The sequence below is a fragment of the Ambystoma mexicanum genome, chromosome 4q (assembly GCF_040938575.1).
Source record: "Ambystoma mexicanum isolate Mex_15411 chromosome 4q, UKY_AmexF1_1, whole genome shotgun sequence".
NCBI lineage: Eukaryota > Metazoa > Chordata > Amphibia > Caudata > Ambystomatidae > Ambystoma > Ambystoma mexicanum.
The window spans coordinates 949,000,814-949,025,934 of NC_090928.1; the positions used below are offsets into that span (position 1 = coordinate 949,000,814).

A 25,121-nucleotide genomic window follows, 5' to 3' on the forward strand; every position below is an offset into this window, starting at 1 on the left:
CAAATCTAATTGTGTAATTTTGTAAAGGTTACTTGTAACCAAAAACAAATAAATAAATGAAGGACCTTGGGTGCCCATGACACGTGCGGGATCAGCGAATAGACACAACAGCTACATTTGCTGTGTGTCTCCTTACCTCACTCATGTCAATATACCAGCTATTCACCATTTCAGGGTGGCGTACATCCTCAGGCGCATACACGCCTAGGCCATGATATGCGTCTTATTTGGCCCTTCACACTTGGAATTTCCTTCTCCTACGTGGGCCCATTGGGCCATGGTCCACCTCTACTACTACTATTATCATAAATGCTTATTTTATGGGCTATATTTTTGAAAATGATTGGAAAGAAATGTTCTGTTATTCTAATTCTCTTGCTAATAAACATAGGTATACTTGTTGCTCTGCTATAACTGTTAGGGCCTCATTACGAGTTTGGAGGTAGCCATGGTGCTATTAGCGCCATGGCTGCCTCCAAACTCGGGTCTCGGTTCCTTGAATGAGGAATTACCGGGTCATTCCGACCTTGGAGGACCCGGTAATTTCTCATTCAAAAAACACATCCCCATTCCCATTTGAGCCCCCATAGGGCTCAATGGTGATGGGGAGGGAGCTAATAACGTGCCCGCTATTAATGGGCCCGTTATTAGCTCCCTGGTCCCCTTGCGGGACCCGCAAAGGACGTCTGGTCTGACCAGACATTCAGTGTGGGTCCCGCACGGGAACCTCGTAATAGGGCGGAATGGATTCACCGGCACCATTACCGGCGCCATTAAACCCATTCCGCCCACCTTGTAATGAGACCCTTAATGTCGTTAATACTACTATTGTACATATTTACAATAATGTTGGTGGTGTTTTCATCAGTTATGTTGGTGGTATTCACATGTGTATTCCCCCTCCCCCCTTTTTATATCTCCCCATATAAAAGATGCTCCCCAATAAATTCCTAATAAAAACATTAAAACGGTGAACAGTCCTGCACTGAAAGGCATACCAGAGATGTAGGAATAGGAAAATCTGGGGACAGCTTATCTAACATTCTTTCTAATATATATAGATGTATCTGATGTGTATTCCATAGACTTCTTTCCGAAAGGAAAAAAATTATGCACACAAAAGACGGAAAGGAGCAATGAGGAAGGAAAAGAGAAAGTAGAATGAGAAAGGAAAAAGAGAAAGAGGAAGTGCAAGTAGTCAGAGATGAAGAGAAGGAGAGAAAGATGGGGAAGAGGAGAAATGGGAGAGAAAGAGAAAGAGTTTTTTAATAAATATTTCATTTAATACTCGGTTTGTGTGATTTTAGTTTCCCTATATATTAAAAATAAATGTCTTCTGGTTGTTTACTTTACTATTAGAGCTGGCTCACTTGATTGTCAGAATTGAGGTAGGAGAGCAGGGACCTGGAAACTCAGGGTGGTTGTGTGCTGTTTGGGGTGCTCTACGTACATCTGAAAGATGAATCCAATAGTGGAGTCACTTCACCTTTACGGCAAGGGGGTAGAGAAAATAACCTTGTAAGGGCCATGAAATCTGGGGTTCTTCCACTTTCTAACAAAGCTACTGACGTAAACTAATTCTCCATGCAGCAGCCGTTGTACTGGTGGAGAGAGTGCTGCAGCTGTGTTTGCAGTGTCTGCTGTGCTCTCTTGTCGGGGCGGTGAAATCTGTCGAGAGACACATTTGATTGCCTGTGTTAATGTTGTCAGGTATTCTTTAAATTCATCACCTAAAACTTCTGCTGCCCTATGGGCATCTAATGCCCTTCTGATGGGGGATATGGGCATACTCCTGCATCTCCCAGTGACCACCTCGTGGAGTGACAGATGATGGTCCTTGCTGGGCTGTGTGCGTAAACTGAAGAGGGCCAAGGGTAATCATTGCACCCAATTCTATTTCAATGTGGTGCAAAGCTTAGATAGTTTGCTCTTAAGAAGGCTGTTGATCCTCTCCACAATGCCGTTGGCCTGGGGTGATAAATTGAACACATCCAGTGCTTAATGGCAAGTAATGCCATGATCTCTTTGAAGCGTTATTTGAAAAAATGGTACTGGTTCAAAGTGGGACTGGTGTCAACCAGGTATGTGGCCTACAGTGTATCCATCAATAGCAGAGGGCAGGTTCCCCCGCAAAACAGACTGAGTGCGCTCCGGTTCCAGCAGCCCCCAGCCACTCCGTCAGTATCCCCTGCCTCCTCTTCAGCCTCTGAGGACAAGTTCTTCAAAAGGTTTTTGGGGCTGATGTGAACCCCCCAGATGTGTGCCATCCTAAGGGATGCAGTCAGGGACTTGCTCCCTGCGGTCACTCCACTGGCGCCCATAGTCCTTCCTCCCATGGTTCCGGCACCACAGGCCCCAGCGTAGCCCCCGCTGCAATTTGCTTCGAATCCGCTCCAGTGCAGCCGGTTCCGAGCCAATCTCTGCAGCAGTCACCGGCTCCGGTCTCCACACCGCAGCCCACGGTGGCCAGCACTCCTTCTCCCACAGCGGACCAGCCGGACACCCAGGCTGATACAGACGAGGAGGAGGACCCTGACACACCGTCATCAGCGAAGGCCTTTCACGACAGGCTTGCCTGTTTGGCAGAATATCTGGGCATTCCTCTTCCCGAGGTAGAGCAGCCTGAGGATATGTCCTTGGCAGAGGTCCTCTCCCTAAGACCCCCTACCAAGACGGGTATCCCGATGCAGAAGGACGTTGTCGCTCTAGCCAAGAAGGGTTGGCTCAAGCCAAACTCTGCCCAGCCTGTCAATCGGTGATGCCAAGTATAGACAGATGGCGGAGGATACACTCTTGCTAGTAATGCACCCCAGCCGCACTCGCCGGTGATCGCTGCAGCGTCACTCTACTCTAAGCCTCAGTCGTCCTCAGCCACCTCGTCCTCGGTGCTGCTAGGCAAGGAGGAGAAGATCTTGGAGGCGTACGGGAAAATGCTGTACTCCCAACGCCTCCCTGCACCTGCGTCAAGCCAACGCGGATACCATGCTGGCAGCCAATAACCGGAGGTTGTGGCGGGAAATAGCAGACTTCCTTCCGTAACTTCCGGTGCAGAGCCAGGCACGCTTCAAGGCGGTTCTATGAGAATCCAGGCTGGTAGCGCTGGAAATCATTGAGTCCACACTGGCCTACATCGATACCTCTTGCCGGGCCATCTGCATCACCACAGACATGAGAAGGACGGCCTGGCTTTGGGCTACTAAGTTTAACCCCGACATCCAGGATCGCATATTGGACCTTCCGCTCGAGGGTAGTGACCTCTTCTACTCTACCACCAATGAGGAATTAGATAAGAAGAACAGCTCGCAAACTGCAAAGTCTTTGGGCCTCATTACACGGTAGGCGGTAAGGGTTAAACGTCACCAGTAATGGTACCGGTGACCGTTAACCCTTACCGCCTTACTATGAGGTCCCTTAGCGGGTTGGTACTTTAACGCCTGCTTTTAGCAGGCGTTAAAAACCAACCCGCTAAGGGACCTTGGTGCAAATTACAGCACCACAAATTTGCGGTACCGTAATTAGCACCTTCACCATTTCCATTATGCCCTATGGGTCAAAAATGGGAATGGGGAAGGGCAATAGTGGAAGGGGGAATTACCGCCCCGCCAACCTTGGAATAGGGCGGTAAATCCCCTTTCCACCAAGGCGGTGCCGCACCTTGGTCCACCGCCTACCGTGTAATGCGGCCCTGTTATTCATCCAGTCGCATCAATGCTACGATAAGGGGCGGGCGTTTGGCGGGTTCTGGGGATTCCAGGAATGGAGGTCGAGACAACCTGACCGCTCGCCAAGTCAGCACCGGCGCAAGCAACAAAAAGGGAGGGGGAGCAAGGGCTTCTTCCAGTCCCCTTCCTCAGCAGCAGCCTCAGAGAACAAAAAGGCATGACGTGTCCCTCCGGGTCCACGTGACTCCAGTGGGAGGCAGGCTAGCTTCTCACGTGCATTTTTGGTGCCAGAACTTCAAGGACCCGTGGATCCTCTCAGTAGTATCCACGGGTTACCGCGTACCTATACCTCCCTATACCTCCCCTGCCCTCGCAAAGATTGGGACGGCAACTCTGTTGGCGGATATCCGGTCGCTCGTCGAGAGCCAGACTGTGGAAGAAGTACCAGCCTCCCAGAGAGGATTAGGCTTCTATTCCAGGATTTTCACCATACAAAAGAAGAACCAGGCTGGCCTGAGAGTTGTGTTGGACCTCTCCACCCCACCCTCAACCTCTCCCTCCCTCTTCAAAAATTCAAGATGTTTACGCCAGCCCTCATTGCAGAGACACTAGACAAGGGAGATTGGATGTGCTCCCTGGATCTGAAGGACGCTTACCTACACAACCCGATTTGGCAGCTCCATCGCTCCTTCCTACGCTTCAGGATCATGGGTTGTCATTTCCAGTATGAGGTGCTACCCTTTGGCCTCAGCTCAGCCCCTATGGTATTTACCAAACTCATGAATGCAGTGGCAGCCCTCTTCAGCACCCAGTACCACTATGTCTACCCGTACCTGGATGACTGGCTCGTCAGGGTGAGATCCCCAGAGGGCGTTGTCCACACCTCCTCTGCGCCTATGAATACACTCCACGACCTGGAGTTTACCATCAACCTCAAGATGTCTCAGCTGCAGCCTACGCAGAGCCTCACCTTCCTGGGCCTCATCTGCGATACGAGCTCAGAGAAGGTGTTTCCCTTGGAGGACAAGATTATGGCCATTAAGATGGCCACTAGGCATTCCTTACCAGATCAGTGACTTCGGCTTGGTGGTACCAGCACCTACTGGGTATCATGGCAACGGTCCTCTTGGCCGTGTCAAACATTAGGCTCCGGATGAGGAGACTGCAGCTGCACTTCGCAGCCACATGGAATCAGGAAGGGGGCTCCCAATCGGAGCTGGTCAGCATATCGCCTTCTCTCCACTCTGACCTCACGTGGTGGTCCAAGGACTGCAATCTGCGGATGGGCAGGCCCTTCCAGCAGCTGACTCTGCAGGTCACCATTACTACGGACTCCTCCCTAGAGGGCTGGTGAGCCACTCTGGACAGCGACAGCATCCACAGAGTCTGGACCCGGCAGGAGCAGGAGTCGCATATCAACTGGCTGGAGCTCAGAGCCATTGCGTTAGCCCTCAGGGCCTTCCTTACGCTCATCGAAGGCAGGACCGCCCTGATCCAGACTGACAACTCCACCAGCATGTACTATGTCAACAAGCCGGGGGATACCAGGTCCCCTCCGCTGTGCAACCTAGCGGTCAGCATGTGGGAATGGGCCCTGGAAAACAACATCTACCTCAGAGCCGTCCACCTCCCGGGGGAGGCCAACTTGGAGGTGGACAGACTCAGCATGCTGGGAGTGGACAATTACGAGTGGCAATTGAACGACCAGGTGCTTCAGGTGGTTTTCAACACATGGGGCCATCCTCAGTTGGATCTATTTGTCTCCTGGAGGAACAGGAAGTGGCATCAGTTTGCGTCTTGGCAGGGACTAAGCCCCGGCTCCCTGGGGGACGGCATGCAGATTCCATGGGAGGGCATGACAGCCTATGCTTTTCCACTCACACCCCTGATCCCCAGGGTACTCAGTAAGACAAAGGAGACTTGTCACTTCAGCATCATAGTGATAGTGCCATGGTGACTGGTTAGACTGTGGTTCTCTGAATTGCTCAGCCTCTGGGACCGTCATCCCATTCACCTTCCGCTGGGCCCAGCACCTCTCCTGTCCCAGCAGGGGGGCGGGGTTCTCCACCCCACTCCTCAGAAGCTAGCCCTCGTAGATTGGTTCCAGAGCAGATCACCCTCAAGCACCTGAATCTCGAGCTAACCTGGAGAATATCCAGGGCGCTAGGACCAAGGCCACTAGGATCCAATACAGGAGTAAATGGAGCAGGTTCTGTTACTGGGCAGATTCTGAGGAAATCAACCCCTGACGTACACACTGGACGACATGCTCTCTTTCTTGGCACACCTTGCCCACTCAGGCGTACAGGTAGACACATGTCGCACCTATCTTGCAGCCATAGGGGTCTACATAAATTCGGAGCAGGAGGTCTTCTCTTGTTCCAACCCGAAACCTGTCCAGGCTTTATCCGTCCATCAAAAAGCCACACCCTGTGTGGGACCTCAATGTGGTGTTGGACGCCCTAGTGCACAAACCCTTCGAGCCGATAGCTTCCACGGACATCAGACTGGTCACCATCAAGACAGCTCTGCTAGTAGATCTCACATCTGCTCGCAGAGTCAGCGAGATCCAGGCTCTGGTGGCTTCAGAACCCTATACCACTTTCCACAGGGATAAGGTGGTCCTGGGGACTCACCCGGCGTTCCTACCTAAGGTACCTTCTGCGCTCCATCTAAACGAGGAAATAGTCCTACCTACATTCTTCGCTGACCCCAAGGACAAGGCTCAGAGAGTCCTGCACTGTCTGGATGTCAGACGTGCTCTGAAATTTTATCTGGATAGGACCAAGGGTTTCTGCAAGTTGGGGCGCACTCTTTGTGCCTTTGGAGGCTCCAGACCTGGTTATCAGGCATCCAAGGCCTCCATCACAAGGTGGATGGTTGCAGCCATCAAAGAGGCCTATGAGGGGCAGCGCAAGCCGCTGCCAGCCAACATGCACGCCCATGCCGTCAGGGCCAAGGCCACGGCCTTTGCATTCCAGCGGCAGGTTCTCTGGTAGGTCATAAGCAGGGCAGCAACCTGTGCCACCCCTTCAGCTTTCTGTAAGCATTACTGTTTGGACGCCAGCTCTAAGTCAGATGCAGCCTTTGGACAGGCGGTTCTAAGGAACTTGTTTGCTTAAGGGGGGGTCTACTCTCCACCCTGGGGCTACATTCAGTTGTAATCACCCATACGGTATGGAGGAAAGGGGACAGGACGTAAGAGTAATTACAGGTTACTCACCGTAGTAACTAAAATACTCTTAGTCCCTAGTCCCCTTTCCTCCATATGTCCCACCATCCTCCCCCTTAATAATACTGGTGGCATTAGGCAATGATAAATATTGTCAACGCGTCAATGGGGACTGAGGAGTGGCGCTGGTGGGTGTAGTCAGGGTAGTGCATGCTCCCAGGGCCGCACCCCAGCGTGCCTCTAAATTTAAAGGGGAAGAAGGTTTTTCTGGTGAAAAGGGTTCTGTCTCCTGTCTCTAGGAAGGGACGCCCATACAGTATGGAGGAAAGGGGACTAAGGACTAAGAGTACGTTAGTCACTACGGTGAGTAACTTGTAATTACTCGGCTATTGTTGCTACCGGGCAATAAGCCGCAATTTCCGCCATCGCATCTGCGGCAGTGTTTCCCAGTGAAACTTTGTCTGTGCTGTTGGTGTGGGCGGCGCATTTAACGACCGCCATCACAGAAAATTGGAATAGTGCAGACATCAATGTATCTAGCAATACGGCATGTTATAATGGGGAACCGTCTGCTCTACGGAAACCCCTCCTCTTCCACCGTGACAACCCGGCATGAACTGTTGTAGTGCTGAGTCAGAATAGATGGTCACGTGGCACCCTTGCGATGCCCGCAGAGCTTCAATAAGCGCTATGAGCTCTGCTGCTTGGGCCGAATAATGCATAGGTAGTCTTTTTATTATTAACGTCTCGTATTCACCTCCCTCAAGGTGCACTTCTGCGGCGCCTGTATGTCTCTGTTCTGTCTCCTGATCGATTGTCGCCGACCTGTCCACAAAGAGAACCTCCCCCTCCTCCAACAGGCTATCTTTTGCTTTGGGGATGTCATCCTCCTCCCCTTCATATGTGACACAGTCATGTATTTCCAAGTCTTCGGGCCTCATTACACGGACGGCGGTAAGGGTTTACCGGTACCGGTATTTTACCAGTACCGGTAAAACCTTACTGCCTTACTGCGAGGTCCCTTTGCGGGTTGGAGAATTTAACACCTGCTTTTTGCAGGTGTTAAAAACCAACCCGCAAAGGGACCAGGGAGCTAATTACGGTACCGCAATTTGGGCAAAAATGGGAATGGGGAAGGGCAATGGGGGAAGGGGGAATTACCGCCCCACCAACCTTGGAATAGGGCGGTAATTCCCCTTTCCTCCAAGGCGGTGCCGGTATTTTACCGGCATGGACCAAGGTGCTAATAGCACCTTGATCCACCGCCGTCCGTGTAATGAGGCCCTTCGTCTGTACACATGTCTGTCAGAAAAGTGGCGGGGTTCACTGTTTTACACCACACAACATGAATGTTTGAGCTTGAGAGGATAATTTCATACGCTGATGCTCTCTGTGTGGTCAGGGTAGATTTCCATCCCTCTAAAATGGCGAATGCTGAATGTTCTACATACAAAGTTACTGAGCATCCCATCATGATTGCAAACGCAGCACGCAAATTGCCCTTGCATAACTGAGTTGAGTGTTCCACTGTAATAGGCCAATAGCTTTTGGCCCATTGTACTCCTCTGGGTCAACACGGCCGCCATAAGTGTGCCATTGGAATCTGAGAATATGTAGAATTCCTGGGTATTTTCTGGGGTGGCAAGCACTGGGGATTTGGATATCACCTCCTTCAAATCATTGACATTTTGTATCATGTCTGCTGGCCATTCGAGTTTGTGATTGCCTTTCTGTGCTTCTTTGAGGCCCTGCAGGACCGGCTTCTGTGTACGCTGCATAGTCTAGAATCCATGCACTGCAGTAATTGCACAACCCTAGGAATTTCTGCATGTCCTTCACTGTTACATGTCTAGGGTTGGCGCGCACAGATGACGCTCTGTCTAATATGATTCTTTTGTTGTTTGCTGATATTAATTGACCTAAGTAAAGTACTTCCGGGGTGGCAGTACTGCAGTTTGGCCATGTCAATCTTGTACCCCTTACAGGCCAGGAGTTGTCAGGAGTTGTAGTAATCTGATGGAATCTCTTTGTCAGTTTTTCTCACTGTCGCTACATACAGGCAAATCGTCCACGTACCGGATGATCGTGATGGGCACCTGAAGGTTCCCTAAGTCGGCATGCAATATTCTATTGAAAATGCTTGGGCTCTGGCAGTACCACTGGGGCAACCGAGTGTGTTTGTAGCGCTTTCCAACATGGGTAAAGGCGGTGAGGCACTGTGAATCAGGGTGTAGAGGTATGGAGAAGAAGGTGCTATTTAGATCTTCCACTGTAAAGTGGGTTGCTTCTTTGGGCATACTAAATAAAATGGTGGCTGTTTTCAGAACCACCAAGAACTCTTTCTGTACCACATCATTGAGGGGGCGTAAATCTTGGATCATTCTCCAGTTACCCTCTGTCACCATTTTTGACAGGGTAGATCGCTGTGTTGCATGGGGTCGTGAATGGCACTATTATCCCTTGATTTAGTAGGGCCTGTATCGTGTCTCTAATTCCCTCCTCTGCTTCTCTTGATAGTGGATACTGCTTCACCCGGGGTAGCACTGCCCCTGCCTTTAGCGTTATGTGTGCTGGGGTTACTTCTTTTAAAAGGCCAACATCGTGTGGGTTGGTGGTCCGTAACTGCTTGGGTACATTCTCTAAGTTTGCTTCAATGAAGAGGGGCTGGGCCACAGTGGCCATTAGAGGGCACTGCACTCTTCGATATTGTACAATGATCTTTCAGAGGATGCAAATCTCTAGAATTATTTCTCTGTCACTGTCATTATTCTCAAACAGTTCTGCATCAGTCAGCTTCATGAGAGGTACAGTGTGGTCAATGCAAAGCACTGTACGCCACTCACATCTGTGTCTGTCTGTCCCTAGTACAACCACTCATTTTGCTGATACCACCAACCCCTGCTGATCTAGGGACAGGATTGTGCCTGCCACCAATTCCGGGGACACCACGGGACGAAAGAAAAAATCTTTCGGTACCGTCCAACAGCCTTTGGCAATTTGTGGCACCGCCCCCACAAGCACTGTCATCCCATAGATAAACATGTCGTGGTCCACGGGTATTCCTCAGACTAACACCTCCCCTGCCATTGCATGTATTATCACCATCGCCCTCGTTGTGCGCATTCATGGTGTGGCGCAAACAACGCCGTGATCGGTGAATGATATAGTCATGTTCAATTTACTGAGCAGATCCCTGGCCAGCAAGTTGACAGGAGAAGTCTTGGAGTACAATAGGGGATTGCGCACCACTCTCCCTCCCACTTTTACATCCAAGTCTTTAGTGTATGGAACTGTAGAAATAGCCCCAGAGAAGCCCTGTGTGTTAAGAGTTTTGACCGATAATGGGAAATCCCCTTCACTGATGCATGATTTTACGGCGCACGAATCAACCATAAAAATGAATTGCTTATTTCCTATCTCTGCCCCCACCAAGGGTTCCTCTTCAGGATTAAGGGTCATTGACAGGACCAGACACGCAAGAGTTCCCTGTGAGCTGCCCTGGTCAGGATATGCTTTTGTTCTGAGAAATGAGATGGAGTTTCCCCCACCACAGCTGCGCCTCAAAAGGGGGCGACCGTACCATTTGGCACTCCATTGAATTTGTTTGTGCCACCTGCCTGTTGAAATGTGTTCTGGAGTGTGTATTGTTGCATCGCCTGCTGTTGTTGCTGCTGCTACCCTGGTGGGCCTGGGATCTGCGGGGGCAACTGTGTGTAAGCATGGTTTATTTCATGGGGTATGGAGGTAATTCTGAGCATCAGCCCTTGTGGGGGCCCCCGGGGTTGCGTGCTGTAATTCAGCTGGCTGTAGTTTTACCCCATTCCTCGTCTGCTCCTACACTCCCTTGAGAAATGTCCCCACTTCCCACAGTTCCAACACTGTGAAGGCCCCATACCTCCCCCTGTGGGTCCCATTCCTCCACCCCCGGCCCCCTCGTTCATTAGAACCCACCTCTTCCTGCCGGCTGTGCTCCTTGTTGCCACTATGGGCTGGGGTACTGCGTATTCCCACCCCACTGTCCTTGCCCTCCTTCCGACCACACTGCTGCTATTCTAACATTGGCACATTTTTTGAGTGCTTCCTGCTGCTTCTGTTTGTACCCGTGTTGAAACTGACACCCTCATGAAGGCCTTAGCTCATTTGATTTGCACTTGTTTTGCTTCATCTGCCAGCCGCCTCTGAGCAGCTTCTTTGTCTCGCTCGGGCCACCCCTTTGCTTCAATGCCCACAATTTTGTCTAATGCCCTTTGCACCACTTTGGTTAGGCCCTTTTTAACAATAAACTAGAAAAAGGGTATCGACTGGTCCCACGAGTTACCTTTCTCAATTCTTCACATCTCTTGAATTCTAAGAATTAACTGGGATGGATCTTCATCGGCAATGGTCAGGTGTGTCAGGGAATGCGTGCCGCAGCGCGTCCCACACGTTTGCTCGAATCTTGTTGAACGATGCTCCATCATGTGCATCGTTCCCCAAAATCACTTCAGGGTACCTGCTTTCACCCACACATCCCCAGCTTGATCTCCAATAGTCGCTAACAATACGTTTTTTATGTCGACCACTGCCAGGGGAACCCCGGCAGTCTGCATTTCAAATGCGTAAATCCACTTTTATCAAATAGTTTTTGTCCATCTGTGCCCATGGAACATAGTGCGGTCTGCCGGCGCCCTTATGTATAAGGAGCATCTGTAGCTTCGTCCTCCCTCCATCAGTCCTTTTCCTGCTCCTTCTTCCCACCCATAAATTCTCCACTCGAGGAGTTTGCTGAGGTGCTTGCTCTGCCTTCTCATCATCTTCAAACTCATCAAATGGGCCCCACCCGTCTTCCTCTGCTCGACAAGACCAAACATTCTCGTACCCAAGACTGTGTGCCCTTGTGTCCCCTTCTCCTTCTTCCTCGATATGCACCTTTCTTATAGCTGTGTTATCTACCCTGAATACAAATTCTCCCGCTTCCCACCTATGGGACCCTTGCTCTGCTGTCTTATCGGGTTGTACTTCAGCCTGTGCTGTATGTAATTGTTTAATTCTGTTTGCGCGGCTTCCAGTGCTTCCCGTCCCAATATGATGGTCCTTGTGCCTCCTTAACCCTACGTCTTTGCTAGCACGCTGCACTCGCTGCCGTCAAAAAAGTAAATCCCTCATCCCCTCTCTCCTTCCCCCACACCCACTCTCACACTTGACACACTCAACACACAACACTAATTACAAAAACGGCCCTACGCAGGCCTCCACCCTACACAATAAACTAAAATAGCAAGCTAAATTAAGAATTACTACTGTTCCTGAGCCCACTAATTATGCGGGGCTACTATTTGTTTCCTTTATCCTCCGTTATAAAATGCACGTGGTACCACTTTTTCCCCTCACTCGGGCAGTAATAATGATAAAAACAACACAAACCACACTAACAACCTCACTTTCTACATGTTCACACCTCTCACATTTTCCCATATACTCGTCCCGTACTTGTTATCACTTATACTCACATGTGCGTGGTCACCCAAACTCCTCCGTCACAGGGTTCCCTAAGATGCCAATGTGCACTCTCCTCAGAGCCGTGCCCCCACTCCAAAGAACAGGCAGGAATTCTGCAAAGACGGCTCCTGTAAAGCCACTTGGGAATACGCGTTTTTTCAGGACTGGTCGCTGTAGGTGGCCGCAGCCCCGCTGGAGAAGCGGCCTGGTCACCTCCGCAAGTACGGGGGGGGGGCGCTTGGATCACGTCGGGATCACCAAATGCACACCCCTAAATGCTCACACCAGAAATAATACAACCCACTAGGGAAAAAGGCCAAAGAAACTCTTGCAAGGATAACAAGTTTTAATTATACAAAAATAGATGTGCCAGCAAAGAACTCTGCTGCCCAGGAACATTCGGAGGAAAAAGGGTACAAGGAGAAGGTTAAAAAGGGGCACACCTTCAGCAGTGACGTCATTGGATAGGGTAAAATCCTGCACGGCTGATTGGTGCGACCCTATACATGGGTGGCCAGCTACATAGCGAATGCCAGGACATTGGTCCCAGCCCAGTCTGTCCAACTTCCATCATGTGGGGTTAGCTGGGCTCATCGTCTCCGGGGAACCAAGGCCAAAAGAGAAATTAGCTACATTTAAAAAATAGTGGTACTCTATCATTATACAGTGCACCTGGCATGCTAAAAAAACGGACACTGGGTGTCTCAATGTCACACTAACCCACATACACACACATTTCACTCACCCTGATCGTGTCTTTTTTGGCTTCCAAGGATCCACCCTCACTTTGAACTATAATTTATCCCTCCCTGTACCTCGCATTACAAATCATGCCATTGTGAGAATTAAGGTTGAACGATCATACTCTTAGATCTTTTGGCGTGGATTGTTTTATGGTTGGTGGTCTGGGGTCAACGGGTATCTTGGAATTCGGGGGTCTAAGGATTGGGACAGTTACATGGGCTATACTTCATGGTTGGCTTGTTTAGGATCGGAAGCCTGCTTTGGCCTGTGTGTGATAACACATACACCAAGGCACCTGGTGCTGTCTCCTGGCCTTGCAGGGCGCATTCTTTCTTGGAACAACATATTGACAACAATTTTGAAACAAAAGGGGTTTCTATGTAAGTTTGCAGCAGAAGGTGTCTCTCATCAGCCCTTGGGCGGCCTATTCAGATTTCCTTGTCAGGTTTGCGGCCTGTGTCTAATATACTGAGTGCTTCATGGCCATGCAGGCCCTATGCTTCTGCCATAGCTACAAAATGGCGTCTTTTGTAGGCATGCGCTACGTTCAAGCATCTATATTGCTTATAATATTGTGAACGTATGGGGACCCTTAGGCCGCCCCGTTGGGCTGTTAGCAGCCTCCTAATGGGGTTCGCCTTATCCTAAAGTGCCTAGGATGGTGGGATAGGTTAATTTCTTTCCTAACAAACTCCACTTGCGTTTGGATAGGGTAATTCTGAGTACAAATCACTGCAATTTCTGTGGCAAAATTCCCATCCAAACATTGCTGAGTTAATCAGACATTTAGTAGAGGCATGATTTCTCACATTTTAAACATGTTAAACTTGCTGATAAATACCATCCTTTAATCGAGCAGATGTGTGGGTAGATCTACTCTCTGGGAATCAAGGGTTAGGCCTAGCAGACAAAAGTCCTATCCACCATGACCACAGTTGTTAGAGGTCATCATTTGCCTCTACCATTTCAGTTGCTTACTACTCCAAGATGGCTGCCGCTTGTAACAGAGTAGACAAATACCTCAACCTGGCAGTTGGTAAGATCCATATATTGAGCAAGGTCCAAGAGAAGAAGATTCCACATGTGAGGCACCAGCTCTGCAGCTATAGACACTATGTCCTGCAATCCAACAGTTTATCCTGCCGACATAACCCCAGTGTCTAGATCCCACATGGGAGGACTCAGCCAGTGCCAAAGATGCCCCAAAAATCCATTTGCACTTTGAAGTTAGCAGGGGATTAGATGAACATGGCCACTTTGGTCAGGTACTCGAATGTCACAAAGCAAACTCTTTTAGTGCTGTATTATTACTGTACATCGGGTTCTTCAGGCGATGTATTAGGATGGAGTAATATACCAAATAAGTGGTTTCCTGATCTCCTGCTTGTACCACTGTGTCCCTTTCCCAGTGTGTGGGTTCTCTGCCACAGCAAGGGTGAAAACCAAATTAAAGTCACTGAGTAATTGTTTGGTTCAATATGGGTGAAGAGTTGCAGATTTACAACGGATTCAGAGGCATTAGTCACACCAGGGCGAGAAGAAATGACTCTCGAGTTAGCTGGACAGCACAATCAACTTTTTATTTTTGTATCTGGACAGCGCAATCAACTTTTTATTTTTGTATTAATGGTATGACAGATTTGGAAGCTACAAAGAAAATATAATGATATATGTACTCTTAAACTTCTGCCTCAGGAACATCATTTTTCATCTGCCACAAATACCTTTGGGAATCTTTCATTCTTTCCTTATTCTAGTGGGAGGGATTACCCAGATACATGCCTGTGTTGGCAGAAAATAATAGTAGGCCCCCTGTAAGCCTCAATATATAGCTGAAAGGGATCTCTTCCCAATCAAGTTCAGTTCACCAGTCAACTTTTAGTACTCTTTGAAGAAAAGTGTGTTTGTCTGGGCCAAAGGAGCCATGTTTCAGTATTGTAGGCAGTCCATTATTCGTGAATATTTTGTTAGATTATATTACATATAGGAAGGCAGTCTGCCTCTTGCCACATATATTGTGTTAAAATATAGCCCCGTAAATGGGATGCACTTGTATGATGGGGATAATCAAAATGGTACAGATCAAAATAACACAGAAATAAAGCAATATGTATTTGCAGAGCATGTAGAGAATTAATGATTGTTGTAAAAGTGAAAAGGGCACTATCTTGAGTTAATACACTGGTTTTTCAAGGTAGACTGATTGGAATGAATGGAGCAAAACAAAGCTTGCAACCACAGACACATGGCCTGGCAAAAAAGTTAAAATAATTATAGGGGGGAATCCTTTGATAGAAAATGTTTTGCAATTCAAGATGGTTGTATTTTAAACTAACTGTATCATTATTTGATCATTTTAGGCGGATCAATATTGGATTAAGATTCCAGGCTAAGATTCCTGAACTTCAGTCTCGGTCACTCTTGGAGAAAGATGAACACAAAGCAACACTTGTTTGGAAGCCATTTACATTACCCGAAAGTAAAGATTGTCTACAACGAGGTACCATCTCATGTGATACAATTATGACTTTGTCTTTAAACCTGGGAAATATTCTCCAGTGAGTAATGGAATTATAGCCATTCTTTCAGCTGGTGGCTGAGATCAGCAAACTGGGGAATAGTGCAGTGAGTCAATAAGTGAAATTCATGATGTTGCATGGGCTGGGTTAATGTGGTGACCTGTTTGGTTATTAGATAAAATGAGTTTGGTGAGCCAAGGCTTTCAGTAAAATAAAAGCTGGAATAATTGAGGCATATCTAAAGGAAAATAACTAAGGACAGTACAGATTTTTAATAGTGCGGTGGTCCTATTAAAGTTGTAATGGGAAATGGAAAATCTTTTTCTTCATGTGCTGTTATACAACAATGTTAATCAACTGCATACTTCTATGTCACGTCCCCTTTCCTCCATATACATGGGGCATTCCTCTCTTTAGGGACAGGACCAGAGCATGATGTGGAGCGGAATTATTAAAATGAAAAGAAAACGGGCGCCTTACACAACCCCGCCGTAACACAGCACCTCACTGGCACAATCTCCTGGGCCCAACCACCAGACCTTTTCTCCACACGGAAGAAGCTCAATGTTCGCACCCACATTTCTTTTTCATTTTTATCATTGCTTTTTTGTGCCGCTGTGTACTATGTTTGAGAGGCTGCACGCACACTCTCTTTTTTTTTGTGTCTTGACCAAGGCCGTTTTTGCCCTAACTGTGTTTTCTATGACACACTAATCTGCCTATCTCACTCAATCAGGTTATCATGCTTGGAGGAACTGCTCTGGGCGCCTCCCCAAAGACATTTAGGAAGTTTGTTATCAGTAATGTAAGTTAACAAACCTCCATTTTCTCGGATGGCACAGTGAGGGGACACAATCGTGCATGCCTCTGAGTCAGTAGGGAGTTCGTACCACCGGCCTCTACCAGAATATTGTATGGGTTGCGGAATAGCCCTAATACTGGCTCACAGACTTAGGGATCCTCCACACCTAAAGCTGAGTTAATCCCTGAGGTACAGCTTCAACAGGCTAAAATTGATCACAAGACTGAGGTGTGTGGAGCGCTTCTGGTGGATGCCAGAACCGCATGAGTAAGATCGCCACAGGGCGTACAGACATATACCCCTGTGTGTTTCCTTAGAGTGTGGACTCATCTGGAAGCCGTACAGGCTTAACGGTCGGTAGCAACATAATCAGTATTGCACTACTGCGCAATCAGCCCAGATGCTTTCCCTTTAGCAAAATGGTATAGAATCGCCCCAAGCATGGTGAAAAAACATAGGGCTCTGGTGACAGTTTGGAAAAGTCATCCAAGTCTGACAATTCAAAAAGGAAACAACCTTCATTAGTATTAAGGAACGCTCCTTCTTCTCAGTAGGAACAATCTACAATGGAAGAGTTAGCTCACACCTGTCTTCAGAGCATGAAACCTCTCAAACCATTTGACTGATGGAGGTTCCCTAACAGTTCATTTCAGGGGCAGATTTGAACCATCTGTGCATTGGTCAGCTCTCAACACTCCCTTTTTAGACTGTAAAGCTTCCATAGGTACTATGTACAACACATTGCAGGAAAAGTCAAAAGTCTACAGTCCCATCTCCTACTATGTGCAATACCTGCCCACAGGGCCTATCTTTAGGATGTAAAGGCAGCAGACTTTGTAGCAGGAAGATCATCTTCAGCACAAATGTAAGTCATTTATTACGGCTTCTGTCATGTTGAATTTTTTTCTGTGATACTATTATGGAAGTAATGCCTCAACCCTGACTCCGGCTGACTCCTACATCAGTTATGCAGCACCAATTCATATTTTTCACAATGCATACTTATACGCCAGTCTCTTCTACACTGCTGATTTAATTTCAACAGCCTGCTGCTTCGGCTGTGACTCTGATTCCATTGCAGTCCCCATTACTAGTGGGCTCTTCGCTCCCTCCACCTCCTCCACTATTGACAGGGGCTAGTTAAGGTGGAGACTAACCATCAGATTCAGGCTCAGACCCACTTTCCAAGGTTGTGAACAAGAGAGAGGGAGCTCGAAAGGCACTCCAACCAGATGTGTGACCTTCATGGAAGGCTCCTCAGAATTATGGCGTTTCTTGGGTTAATCCAACTGGTGTCAGAGGATACAGGAGTCCTGGCAGCAGTCCAAACATGAAAAGACACACATTCCAATCCAACCAGACGCTCTAAAAGAGACAACAAATATTTGGCCTTCAACGCAAACAGAGGCCTCAATGAACAAGGGTTGCAATTCCAAATTCTAGCCAATAGTGGAGAAGAAACTGTGTACCAACTCATCTTGTCTATCAGCAGCAGTAGAGGATTATTTATCCCTGTCAAGGAGCTCCTCAGTAGCTCCTTCTTTTTCCTTGTTAACCTCTTCCTCTCTGACTCGAGAACGAAAAGGAAGAGAAAGCTTAGGACCTCCTGACAAGAAGGTTCATTTGATTAGTGCCTTTTTTTAAGCAGGCAAACTCGTATACCATCCTGCCGACTTGAAACCTGCAATTTTGGAATAAAATTACAGATTTTGCAGAATGCCTACCTCCTGATAAGAAGTATTGGTTCTTTGCAAGTATTGGGGTGGCTAAAATTATTTGAGAGTTTAACCAGGCAGGAAGGTACATCTTCCAGGGTCATGTGCTTGGGTGTGGACTTTAGATGGGCCACATATCTCAGGAGCACTACACCTCTCCACCCCCCAGAGGGCCAGAAAAATGTAAAGTGCCTTCCATGTGACAAGTCACAGCTTTTTGACTATTCCAGAGACAAGACAGTAGCAAAAGAACAAGCAGGCTCACTAACTGCTTAACCCCAAATAGCCATATTAACACAACCAGCTAAACCTAATGCCATGGTTAAAGATAAAGGCAGATTTTATCAGGCCTTTAGAGGTGTTTAGGCAAGATCCCAAGACAGAAGGGCTTGTACAGATTCTTCTTCTCAGGAAAGAAACAGCATACCATTAAGAGTTCATCCCCTTCTCAGCATCCACAGATAAGTACACAAATTGACTGTTCACATCCAAAGAACACATATTTCCAGTAGTGTGGATGCATGGCTTTTTTTTTTATAACAGTGGAAGTCTATCACACAGGATTCGTAGACACTGTCATCAGCTGAGTCCACCATCCCCTTCCCTCACCTCTTCCTACCTTTGTCCAATGGTGGACATTATTTGACATAGAGGACAGACATGGGAATGTACTTAACTCAGGTTTTCATTACCCAATGTGTACAAGTGATGGCCAAAATACAGAAAAGGTTGTCAGGGTAGTCATTCTCCATGATAGGGTAGTATTCAGGGACAACTGGACCAACAAAGTTGTCTCCTGTTCTCCCAGTTCTCAGTAGGTCCGGGGCCTGGGTGTCTCCCGGCAAATCAACACAATAATTAGTGAGGATATTGGGCCTCATTACGAGTTAGGTGGAAATTCTGCGGTTTATATGCCAAACAATTGCCCTAAGGAATTACTGTTACTGCCACTTGTTCAAGTGGTTGTGGCGATGCAATTCCCCATTTATTTTGGGTCTATACGATGTAGACACATTTGTTTCACAGGGGAACCGGCAAAGAAAATCAATGTTTCCACTGTGAAACAATAAGGTTGTAGGTCTAGAAACCATTGCATGACACAAGGGTTGGACTCTTTGCATTGACTAATCCAAACTAAGGGTGAGTGGTCTGTAACCAGTGTGAACTTTCGTCCTTATAGGTAGTACCTAAGGTGGAAAATGGCCCACTTGATGGCTAGGGCTTCTGGTTTTACCACAGAGTAATGTTTTTCACATGGGAATAACTTGCGGCTGGTGTATAGTATGGGGTAATATAGTTTGTCGCAAATTTGGGACAGAACGGCTCCTAACCCTGTAAGAAATGCATCCGTCTGTAACACAAACTCTCTTGAGAAATTGACTACCTTTAGTATGGGGTTTTGACAAAACGTCTGCTTTAAGATGTTATAGCATATCTCGTCATTGTTCCACTGAAGTTTCTGGGGTTCGGCATTTTTAAGTTTATCCGTCAGCCAGGCCATTTTATCCAAAAAGTTAGGGATAAACCTACCGTCATATGCTATTAGACCAAGGAAAGCCCTAAGATCTCTTTTGGTCTTGGGAGTTGGAGTATCCAAGACGGCTTTTACCTTTTCATGTTGGGGCTGTACATTCCCATTCCCTATGAAAAAGCCAAGGTGAATCACGGCTGATTGGGCCAATCTGCATTTAGCTGGATTAGCAGTTAGGCCAGCATTCCTGAGGAGTTTCATGATGGTATAAAGATGGAAGAGATGGTCCTCCCAGTTTTTCCTATAAATGACAATATCGTCAATGTAAGCTCCACAGAAATCAGAATGGGGCTGCAGGATGTAATCCACGAGGCGTTGGAATGTTGCTGGTGCACCGTGTAGGCCAAAATGGAGGACTTTAAACTGGAATAATCCTACAGGTGTTGAAAACACAATTTTTTCCTTATCTGGCTCATATATACGGGGACTTGCCAGTACCCCTTGGTTAAATCTAAGGTGGATAGATAGGTGGCTATTCCGAGTTTATCAAGTCATCGATGCGTGGCATGGGATAGGCATCGAAAGTGGATATGGCATTCACTTGATGGAAGTGTATGCAGAATGTCCAGGAACTGTCAGGTTTTGTAACCAACACGATAGGAGAGGACCATGGACTTGAGAAGGGCTCAATAATATTAGCCTTCAACATTTTGTTGACTTCCTCGATTTCTATCTGTTTACGTGTCTCAGGTAGACGATAGGGTTTTAGATGAACAACTTTGACTTCAGGGGTTCGAATATAAGGGAATCGTTTCTTACCTGTAACTCCCATTTCTCCAGCATTGGTATCTTTCATGGATTCACATGCTTAGAATATTCCCCGTCGTCAGACTGGGACCCCTCGGTACACATATATAGCCTTTTCCTATAGGAAAACTTCTGACACTTTTGTGTCCTATCTACGTCCTTTTGGGGCCCGCATACGCATGCCCCGTAGGACGTCACGGTATAAGAGCCCCGCCCCCGCGGCTCCCTTCAGATTTTGGCCCCTCCAAAGTAGGAAGGGTCAAACCTATCAAGCATATACATTGCATTCCGGGGAGGCTGGCGGGCGCATGTGAATCCATGAAAGATACCAATGCTGGAGAAATGGAGTTACAGGTAAGAAACTATTCCCTTCTCCAGCATTGGATCTTTCATGGATTCACATGCTTAGAATAGATTGTATAGCAGTAAACCTGAAGACGGCGGTGAGAATGCAATGCAATATACACTCACAAAAATACACAATGCATAGGTACACAAGAAATAAGTTTACCCATATATCTGTACCTCCATAAAGCATACGGTCACCAACAGGTAGAAAAAACTCTCCACAGTGTAGAGCTTACCTTATTGAAACAGATGGCGCAGGACTGCTCTTCCCATCTGCATCTCGTCCGCATGCTGCCTCGCAAGGCAGTAGTGGCGGGTAAACGTGTGGGGCACCGACTATGCTGCAGCCTGGCATATGTCTGTTAGCGGAATTCCTGCCCATAATGCTGCTGAAGAGGACGTTGATCTTGTAGAATGGGCTCTAGGATGCCCTTTCAGCGGCCTTCCGGCCTTGGAGTGGCAAAACGCAATCGTCAACGAGACCCATCGAGCCAATCCTTGCTTAGAAATTGCATTTCCTCTCATCGACGGACCAGACGCGATGAACAGTTGTCGAGTAGACCTGAGTTCTTGTGTACGATGTAGGTAAAATTTAGGGCCCTCTTAACGTCCAAGGTATGAAGAGCTTTTTCCGCTGCCGATGATGGGGTCGCGAAGAAAGTAGGGAGGACAATGGACGAGTGTTTGTGATACACTGTAGGAACTTTCAGAACGAAAGTAGGATTAGTTGCCAGAACCACCTTGTCTTTAAAGAATCTTAGGTATGGAGGGTCTACGACCAACGCTTGCAGTTCCGAGATTCTCCTAGCTGACGTGATACCAATTAAGAACGCCAACTTCCACGATATGAATTTCATGTCCAAAGTGGCCATAGGCTCAAAGGGTGGTTTCATTAAGCCTGCCAGCACTACGTTGAGACTCCATGTTGGTGGAAAACGTTTTACTGGGGGAAAAGTTCGAAATAAACCCCTCATGAAGTGTTTCACTAATCTGTCGCCGAATAAAGGAGACGACTGTCTCTTCCTCGTGAACCTAGAGATGGCCGCCAGGTGCACCTTTATCGATGTGAAAGATAAACCCCCCTCTGCTAAGTGAAGCAGATAAGGCAGAACTTGCTCCGGAGTCACCTTTAATGGGTGTAGACCTTGTTGTCCTCGACACCACTCACAGAACCTTCGCCACTTATAGGTGTAGGATTTGTTGGTAGAAGGGGCCCGAGTCGCTTGCAGAATTTTCTGGCAATCCTCCAAAACGTCTAAGGTACCAAATTCTGAAAAGTCAGAAGCCCGGCTGTGAGGTTGAGACTGTCCGGGTCATGATGCCACACCGTACCTTTGTCCCGGGACAGTAGGTTCGGGACTCTCGGAAACGCTATTGGTTGTTCCAGCGACAGGTGAAGCAGGCCGGAAAACCACGGTTGCCTCGGCCAGTACGGTGCCACTAGAATTACCCGGCAACTGTACCTGCGTATCCACTGCACCGTCCTCCGTATGAGGGGGGACGGAGGAAAAGCATAAAGGAACTTGTCCGTCCATGGGAAGGAGAACGCCTCCCCCATGGAACCCTCCTTGCTAATTGCTTGCATTTCTTGTTTTCCTTCGTTGCGAAGACGTCCAGTGGGGGGTGACCCCATTTCTCAAAAACTTTCGTCAGCTGAACTGTGTCCATTTCCCATTCGTGTATCTGGGCCATCCTTCTGCTGAGGGAATCCGCTTGCAAGTTCCTCACTCCCGGGAGATGGTGAGCCACAATGGATATCTTGTGCTTTAATGCCCAATGCCACACTTTCTGGGCCTCCATGGAAAGGGTACTGGATCCCGCCCCCCCTTGTTTTCTCAAATAAAACATGGCACTGCCTATTGAGGCACGAGCAAGCCTCCTGATTGGCTGCCCCAGCCTACTTGTCCTCCTATTGGGCGCCGGCAGGCGAAGCCGGCCCACTTCACCCAAGGCCCACAGCTACCAAGGCCATCCCCTGTTTCCATGCCTATTACCTGCCTACTCTGCCGTCTGCCAGAACCCCTGCTTCTCCCACACATGACCGATCCCTTGATGTGTGGTAGGAACGCCTTCAAGGCCCATCGCACTGCTCTGAGCTCTAACACGTTGATGTGTAGGAGTGACTCCGTTTGAGACCAACGACCTTGCGTTTGAAGAATGCCCATGTGAGCTCCCCAGCCAGTTAGAGACGCATCCGTGACTATGGTTAGCTGGAACTCCGGTTCCTGTAGGGGTACACCGTAGTTCAGGTTGTGGAAACTCTGCCACCACTGAAGAGTCCGAAGCAGTTTGTTGTCATCGATGATTATCTTGTCTGACCACCATCCTTGGGCCTGTGTCCATCGGTCCACCAGGAACTCCTGAACTGGCCTCATGAATAGGCGACAGTTGGCCACCAGATGGATGCAGGATGCCATGGCCCCTAGGACCGAAACGTATTTTCTCACTGAAAGCTTGGTGTTTCGCCGTAGTCGACTCGCCAGTTGATTGAGTTTTGAGATTCTGTCGAGGGAAGGCTTCACTAGCCCCGACTGGGTTTCGAACTGTGCCCCCAGGAACACCAACGTTCTCGATGGCATCAGCAAGGATTTTTTGAAGCTTATGGCAAATCCCAGCTGTTGTAGAAGCTGCATGGTGGCTTGCAAACTTGTGTTGGTCGACGCTGGGGAGGATCCCCTTACCAGCCAGTCGTCGAGATATGGGTATACATGGTGGCCTTGCCTTCTTAGCCAGGCCGCTACTGGGGCCAGGCATTTTGTGAACGTTCTGGGGGAGGTTTTGAGCCCAAAGGGAAGAACCGTGAACTGGTAGTGAGTCCGCCCTATCACAAACCTCAGGAACTTCCTGTGTTTCCGACACATTGGAATATGGAAGTACGCGTCCTGCAAATCCAGGGATGCCAGAAAATCCCCTTCTTGAACGGCTCGGATCACTTCCTGGAGCGTGAGCATTTTGAATTTTAGGCTCTTTAAGGACCTGATGAGATTGCGTAAGTCTAGAATGGGACGCCATTTTCCGTTTGGTTTTTTCACGACGAAGTATCTTGAGTAAACCCCTTGACCTTTCTGTGATGCTGGAACTAATTCTATCACACCTTTTGCTGACATGAGTGTTACCTCTTGTTGCAGTACCCTCAGATGGGAATGAGCGACGAACGCAGGTGGAATGTGCGGAGGGCTGCGCTTGAATTGTAGAGAATGCCCGTTCCTTATTGTGTCCAGCACCCATTGATCTGTCGTTATTCGTTCCCATTCGTCGACATAGGCTGATACTCTTCCCCCCAGAACGGTGTGTTGCTCGTCATTGCTGATCTTTATTTTGCTTCTCTCTCGACGATGACGGATAGGATGGTCTCTTCCTGGAGGTCTGGAAGTTCCGGCATCGGTTTGCTGTTTGGGAAGCACGCATGTATCCCTGGGAGGGGTACGCCGGCCTACTGAAGGATCTGTCTCCTGACGCAGAGAATCTGGAATTACCTGAAGCCCCTCTAAAGGGACGAAAAGACTTGTAGCTTCGGCAACTCTGGAGGGCACCCAATGAGCGTGCCGTGTCCGAGTCCTCTTTCATTCCCTTTACGGCCTCATCTACTTTCTCTCCGAATAGAAGGTCTCCCTCAAAGGGCATATCTAATACTTTGTATTGTGCCTCCGGCCTGAAGTAGGTACACTTAAGCCATGTCTGTCATCGTAACATGACCCCATTATTGACTTGCTTGAAGCCCGATTCAGCGAGGTCCACCGCAATGTTTATTGCGTGATTGGAGGCTTCCTCATCCTCTCGGACAAGTAACATCGCCGCCTTCCTATGCTCTTCCGGAAGATGATCCAGCAACAGAGCCAGCCTGTGCCACATTTCTCTGTCGTATCTGGCTACAATAGCCAGAGAGTTTGCAGCCTTTACTGTAGTTGCTCCCACAGATAGCACTTTTTTGCCGAAGGCATCCTGACGTCTTGCCTCGTTTTCAGGCGGAGTCGTGCACTTGTGCTGGGCCTTTGCTTTCCTTGCCGCTGCCGCCGACACCACCGATTCAGGCGTTGGTTGGGAGGATAAGCACTTGGGGTTAGACTCTGGAGCCTTAAATTTTTTCTCAAGGCGACCTTTTACCGCCGGTTCTGAAAAGGGGTTACACATTGTCTGCAAACCCTCCTTCCACGCATGATCTAGTATGGGTATTGAAAACACTGACCTCCTTCTCTTACCCATGTGGTCGAAAAGAAAACAGTCCTTTTTCTGTTCTTCCTGGGACAAACCGAATTCCTTACACGCCTTCCCCATCATAGAATGGAATGATGCAATATCATCCGGGGGGACGGGTGAGCCGGGCTCCTTGGGGTTTCTAACCCCACCTCTGACTCCCAGGCTGGAATCCTGGAGGGGGATGATGAGATAACCGACATGGCTCC

At 48.3% G+C, this 25,121-nt stretch overlaps 1 protein-coding gene across 3 annotated transcripts in view; it reads left to right on the plus strand.

Annotated features, from left to right (window-relative positions):
* The window catches only part of TRERF1 (transcriptional regulating factor 1), a 2,539,264-nt gene that overhangs the window by 1,518,683 nt on the left and 995,460 nt on the right, over positions 1–25,121 (plus strand). For all 3 annotated transcript variants that reach the window (XM_069608500.1, XM_069608502.1, XM_069608501.1), the window contains exon 9: positions 15,417–15,556. In XM_069608500.1, coding sequence (XP_069464601.1) covers positions 15,417–15,556 — 140 coding nt within the window. The remainder of the gene's footprint in view (positions 1–15,416; positions 15,557–25,121) is intronic.